Source organism: Cyclopterus lumpus, chromosome 19 (assembly GCF_009769545.1).
Source record: "Cyclopterus lumpus isolate fCycLum1 chromosome 19, fCycLum1.pri, whole genome shotgun sequence".
Lineage (NCBI taxonomy): Eukaryota > Metazoa > Chordata > Actinopteri > Perciformes > Cyclopteridae > Cyclopterus > Cyclopterus lumpus.
In genome coordinates, this window is record NC_046984.1 from 7,577,534 (window position 1) to 7,583,533 (window position 6,000).

General features: G+C 42.1%; 1 protein-coding gene and 1 long non-coding RNA gene across 3 annotated transcripts; both read left to right on the top strand.

Moving 5' to 3' along the window:
• The first annotated feature begins 975 nt into the window (after positions 1–975).
• On the top strand, positions 976–3,411 carry abi3b (ABI family, member 3b). The gene is made up of 5 exons (XM_034559040.1): positions 976–1,234; positions 1,483–1,650; positions 2,059–2,238; positions 2,379–2,449; positions 2,815–3,411. Exons 1-5 carry the CDS (start codon positions 1,091–1,093, stop codon positions 3,299–3,301), a joined length of 1,050 nt encoding a protein of 349 aa, XP_034414931.1. The 5' UTR covers positions 976–1,090; the 3' UTR covers positions 3,302–3,411.
• A 337-nt stretch (positions 3,412–3,748) lies between these two features.
• On the top strand, positions 3,749–5,480 carry LOC117748971. Of its 2 annotated transcripts, none has more exons than XR_004611677.1 (4): positions 3,749–3,868; positions 4,409–4,443; positions 4,547–4,718; positions 4,859–5,480. It is a non-coding gene; the product is annotated as an uncharacterized LOC117748971 (long non-coding RNA). The 2 variants fall into 2 exon arrangements; XR_004611678.1 differs by having other exon boundaries at positions 4,547–4,643.
• Positions 5,481–6,000: the final 520 nt, after the last annotated feature.

Here is a 6,000-nt window from a genome sequence, read left to right on the forward strand (position 1 = left end):
AATGTACGAGTGTGTTTTTCAGTGCTCGGGTTATATTGTCTGTGGCATCATCATCATCATCATCATCATCCATAATGCAGAGTATACGGAGAACAGGGTTATCTTTCAATCTGTATTTAAAGCCTGAAGTGTCACATGGAAGTAGGAGGACCTTACTCTCATTCAGCTTATTCTATTCAGAAGATATGGACTGTCAAATACGCCTGTTTATAGTATATAGGGAAGAATAAAAAGCAAACTTACAAATTAATTTAAAACGTCTTATATGATTGAAATGCAGCAACGTAACACGTCTCCAACATCGACATAAATAGGAGAAATCGTTCTTATAAGTGCACATTTATTATGTAATAACACTCAACTCATCCTTATGTCAGTCACTCACTCTCAGTTACGTGTGGCACCAACCCTGAGGAGAATGTGATAAACTAGCACCCACATTTATGAAAATGCCCATCTAAACTATAGCTCTCCCTTCATACTTTTTACCGTTAACCATTGTTTTTATAAAGAAAAACATTGTGTGAACGCCTTGAAGAGAAACAGAGCTGGTTGTTTACATTTCAACATGAAAAAACACTCAAAGTCCTCTCACCGCAGAAGTGTCTTACTCCTGAAATGACCTCTGATGCTAATTCGTAAAATGAATTTCCAACAAATGCCAACCACAGGCATCAGACCCTTGAGAGGGGCCCTTTAGCTCTACACTGCACTGACCTCTAGCGGAATCTATAAATAACACAAGTTGGAGATGTGAACACCCGGTATCACATTATTATATACAGTATGTTTAAAAAAGAAATACAAAATAGTATTGCCTCTGTGTCAATATTCTAAAGATATATAAATACACCTTATTTATATATCGTGGATGCTCCTGGATCATCTGTTTCAATGGATACAAGCACCTCACGCAGCGAGCCCTGACCTGAGACCAGCTGCTCTCGAAATCTTTCCCCTCCGGTAATTCCGCGTTCACCGACATCACAACTCCCCGCGGTGGCTCCCGGTTGCCAAACATCCTCCTCAAGCAGCGAGAGTACATCTGTATTATTATTTATTCAAAGGCTTTGTTAGCACGCAGCGACAAATGGGAGAAATGACGGAGCAAAATAACTTTTCCGAAGTTATTACTCGGATATTTAAAGAAGCGCCTGCTGCCAGGAAGGGTCTGGTTGATAACCACAGCAACCTCCTGCGCGTCGCGGATTACTGCGAGAACAATTTTCTACAGGTGAGTTACGCTTATTGGAAGAAAAAAGTGCCCTTATAGAAAAAGCATAACTACGACATCATTTTAGATATTTCCGATAAGCCTTTGAACTATTTGACACCATATCGCTGTAAAAAATAAATAAATAAATAAATAAATAAATATATATATATATAATATATATATATATATATATATATATATATATATATATATATATATATATATATATATATATATATATATATATATATATATATATCGTTCAGGCAGAGGACTCAACCAAGGCTGTGGAAGAGGCTAAGGACTTGGCTGCCCAGGCTCTGGCCAGTGTGTCCTACCAGATCAACAGTCTGGCCACCAACGTGCTGAGGCTGCTGGACTCCCAGGCCATGCAGATCACAGACATGGCGTCCTCAGTCAACCTGCTGTCACTGGTGAGTAGCACATGTCACCCTCAATGCTCCACAGCTGAGGTCTGCCCAGTGGAGGGGTGTGACCCTCACCCCCAGAGCTGCCAAGGAAACTATCATAGTCCGTCGAAGGTTGGACGTTCTGCTCCCTGTTTGTTGAAATGAGTAGAAAGAAATAAAAGTTGCATTCACTGCACATGACCTTGAGGAACTCAAACTAAAATACAAATAGATAGAGTCTTACTGTTGGTTGCATAGTTAGGAGCCAGTTGCAGTATTCGTTCTACTTGCAGGCCCTTTCAGGCCCCCTGTGGTCAGTTTGGTCGCTGTGATCAATTTGTTTTATTGCTGTTGAGAAAAGAAAGAAAGTCTCTTGAGCGGACAAGTGGTGTGAAAGTCGAGTTCTTGTGTTCACGCTGTGCTCTGGTCCAGGCGGCTGCTATCCACTTCGAGACGGTAGCCAGGAGAGAGATTGGTGCTTTTACTACTCCCAAAAACAGGAGCCGCTCCAAGCTCGTGACCCCACCGAGTTCGGGCAAGGAGGCCGAGAGCGGCTACACCAGAGTGCCAATATCCTACTCCATCTTGGACTCCACTGGCCACTGTTTTGAGGTACATATGAAAACTAAATTGAAAGACTGGATTGAACACAGTGCACACACCTTTCATTATTTCCTATTCGATCAACAATGCCGAGCACAATGCACCCCCCCCCCCCCTTTTTTCACCTTTTGTTCATCTTCTCCCCACAGATCACCGAGCAGCAGCCCAGAAAGAGAGCAGACACAACAGAGAGCATAGACAGTACTGCAGACTTCTTTGTGTACGTAGATAAAGTCCTCCTTTTCCCTGTTATTAGCAACATTACAATTAAACACGACACTACGATACTGATTATTATAATTGGGGCGTAACATGACCTGTATAAATTATGATCACGTGTGTAAGGTTTCTCTATTATGGACTAAAAATGTGAATTCGCTTTTCTGCCGTTAAATAGAGGCAACAATCTGCAGCTGGTTAGTTTGGATAAAAAGAAACAGCTGTAGCATCACCTCTAAAGCACACTAACTAACATGTTACGTCTCTTTGGTTAGCCGGTGCATAACAAAGTTCCTTTAAGAAACTAAAGCTGTATCACTCTCAGGATGTCATGACAGTAGCTGAAGCTCTATCTTGTGTATGCAGATCCAGTCTTGGCATTGCTGTGCCTCCACCATCAGTCCCCACCTTGCGAACCGCCTCCAACCCCGTCGACCACAGCCCGCCTCCCCCACCTCCTCCGACTGCCGATTTGGACCTCGATATGCCCGCTGCCCCTCCACCACCACCACCTCCGTCTTCCTCCATGGACGATGGCCTCCAGCCACCTCCGTCCTTCTCGACCTCACCCACATGTCTGCCCCCACCTCCCCCTCCACCGCCAACCTGTCCGTCAAACGGCTCCTACCCGCCTCCACCTCCTCCAGTATCAGGAACTGCATCCCCTCCTCCTCCTCCTCCACCACCGCCACCACCCCTTCACACTGGCACCTTTGGTATGGCACCACCACCCCCTCCAGTATCAGGAGCTGCACCCCTTCCTCCTCCTCCTCCTCCTCCACCACTGCCCCCTCACACTGGCACCTCTGGTATGGTGCCACCACCCCCTCCACCACCCCCTCCCCTACGCTAATGAACATTGTTATTGGATGATTTTGTTCTAACTCACAGGCATACTGTTTTGCCATCAGATGTGTAAAACATGTACAGCTGCATGGAAATATCTTCGGCCCCGAGATCAAAGTTGAGCATTAATAAAAAAAAAATACTTGAAAAAGTGTTGAGTCTTGAGCTGTTTCACGTGTGTTCAACAGCTCAGTGTGAGCCTCAAATCACGTTTTCTAAAATCCTCCTTTAAAGTGAACCATTGTGCTGCTGGAGATGCCTCCGACATGTTTCAACAATACCGTGAGTGCATTCCTGTAGGAACAAGCTGAAACAGGGACCCTTGTGTTTCCCTGTGATGTGATTCCCCCCTCCTTATTACCTTTGTGTGTAGTTTATCTCGCTGTATGTTAATGAGTAAGTCACCTCAACAGCCAGCGGCCTTTAGCCCGCCGCCATCCTGCGGTGTGGCGAGAGCACGTTGTGTACGTCACTGGCTGTAACCGTGGTGAGTTCTGCTCCTCTAAACAGGTCAAAGAGGCTATAAACATGTCGACCCTCTACTTACCCCGCTCTGCATGGCTTATACTGGAAGGTAAGCTTTGTTTTCAGCATGTAAGCAACTCAAATAAGTCAGAGAGAGCTAATCCAAACTGGTTCAATCATTTTGTTTTATATTTTACTTTATTAAGTCAGGCCTGAAACCGTAGGAGCGGTCTCCTCGTACCAGGCCCCGTCTTGTATATCATCTAAAAAATGGAAATAAAATGCCACTGCTGATTACTTTTACTTTAATCGACCCTGCTTCAAGTTTATTATGTTCCGTGTGGCAACGTGCCATAAAAGCTACACATGTACAGTTCAAACGTTGAACTATATGTAGTGTCTGCGTAAAAACAAATTATACGGTGTAAGTACCGTGTTGGATATACATTCCAGGATTGTGCAGCTTTTCGCAGTAATTATATCTTTCTTAAAGACGTTAGTTTATGTGGGATTTAAGGATACACAGAGATAAAGAGCTACCTTTGACCTCTATAACTGTGTTGCAAAACAACAATAAAGTGCATGACAAAGCGCAGAATAGTTACAATCTTCAAGTTTAAAGTTAGGTTTGTCCTTTTCTTTTCCTCAGGTGTGAAGCCCCATTTGAAAAATACAACTGCCATGGTCATTATTTATGCTGATTGATTAAGTATTTCCTCACATTAGTTTGTCTTATTTATACATCATTTGTATGCAAGCTGCTCATATGAGCTGTGCTTTATTTCAGGATCCCCATGTTGTGCGCTGGTATCGTTCTTTTGGTTTGTTGTTGTACGTCATCCCGAATATATGAGGAGGAGCGGGTGGAAGAAGAAAAACAGGAAGTAATTTACATATATGAAGTATATTTTCAACCTCCTTACAGAGTGTACTGCTCAAGAAATCCACCTCCATACAGGGTACAGTGCTATATGCATCCTCTTTGCATTCATAACATCATATTTCATGATGAAGATGATCTTGTAACTGTCTTATGAGATTTCATCGTCAGCAACCAAATTGCATCATCTCGGATTAAATGTCTCTGTTTCTTTTGCAGCTTGACCCCCCACCGGCATACACAGATGCTCCAGATTACTCAGAGCAACCCTAATCTTCCTCATCTTCCTCTTCCTCCACTTCAGACACCGGTCCTCGTTATCCCAGGGACCGACTCTTTGGAATCAAATAAGAGTCAATACGAGGCCGACATTGTGAAATGAGGTTCAGAAATTATTTCAAAACATGTGGTTGTGAATCAGCTTTCGTAAAGCTGTCTGCATGGGAAATTAAAGATTTTGTAGAAGAAAAAATAAGAATTTCAGCCCTACTTTTCCACTGAAATCAGGGCCAAGATTTGCAATTTTGATTCACCTTTATTAAATGCCCTTTCTGCTTTGAACCCAGAATGTAACAGAAACTTCAGTTGATATTTCTCAATTTATCTCTTCTGAAACATTATGCAAAGTTTGCAAAACTTTACAAACTATGTTTTTTTTTTCTCAACAAAATCTAAATCTTTTTGACCCTAGTAACCTGTAATGCTATTTATTTGGGATAATCTGCTTGATGGAAAGCTGAATCTTTTTATGATGCAACTCGTGAATTTTCCAGAACAATCCAGGTAAAACTCGCCCATATGTGCAATATGTATGTTCTGTCTAAAGAGGTACAATATTTGAGTTAAGGCTATATTTTGTACATGTTTTAAAAGTACTTTTATCATTTGTAAATTTACAAAATAAATATATATTTTTATAAAATCCACTTGAAATTGACAATAGTGTTAAATTTGTTTTTCTGAAATGCAAAGTAGGACGCTGGGTTTCAGGCCACATCGTGAATTCAGCCGTCACTGATTTGTAGACAATAAGCAGAACAAGAGAGGCTTATCATTGACCCCTGAGGAATGACATAGATGTTGGTTTGCTGCAATAAATAGCAATCTTTCATCAATTCATATTTGTGTCATTGCGTACACTAGAAATACACCAGGCAGATGAGCACACCTCTAAGTCCTGTGTCTTTAAAAAAGAAAATAATGCCATAAAAGCTGATTGTGCACTTCCCTCAGTGACACATCATCTTTTGATAGCAATCCGGAGGGCAGGACAGTTTCTGTATGTTTTCGATTCTCAAAAAAGGTAAGGACCCACCCCACTGTAATATAATGATCCACGGATCTTCTAATTCTGTATCGCT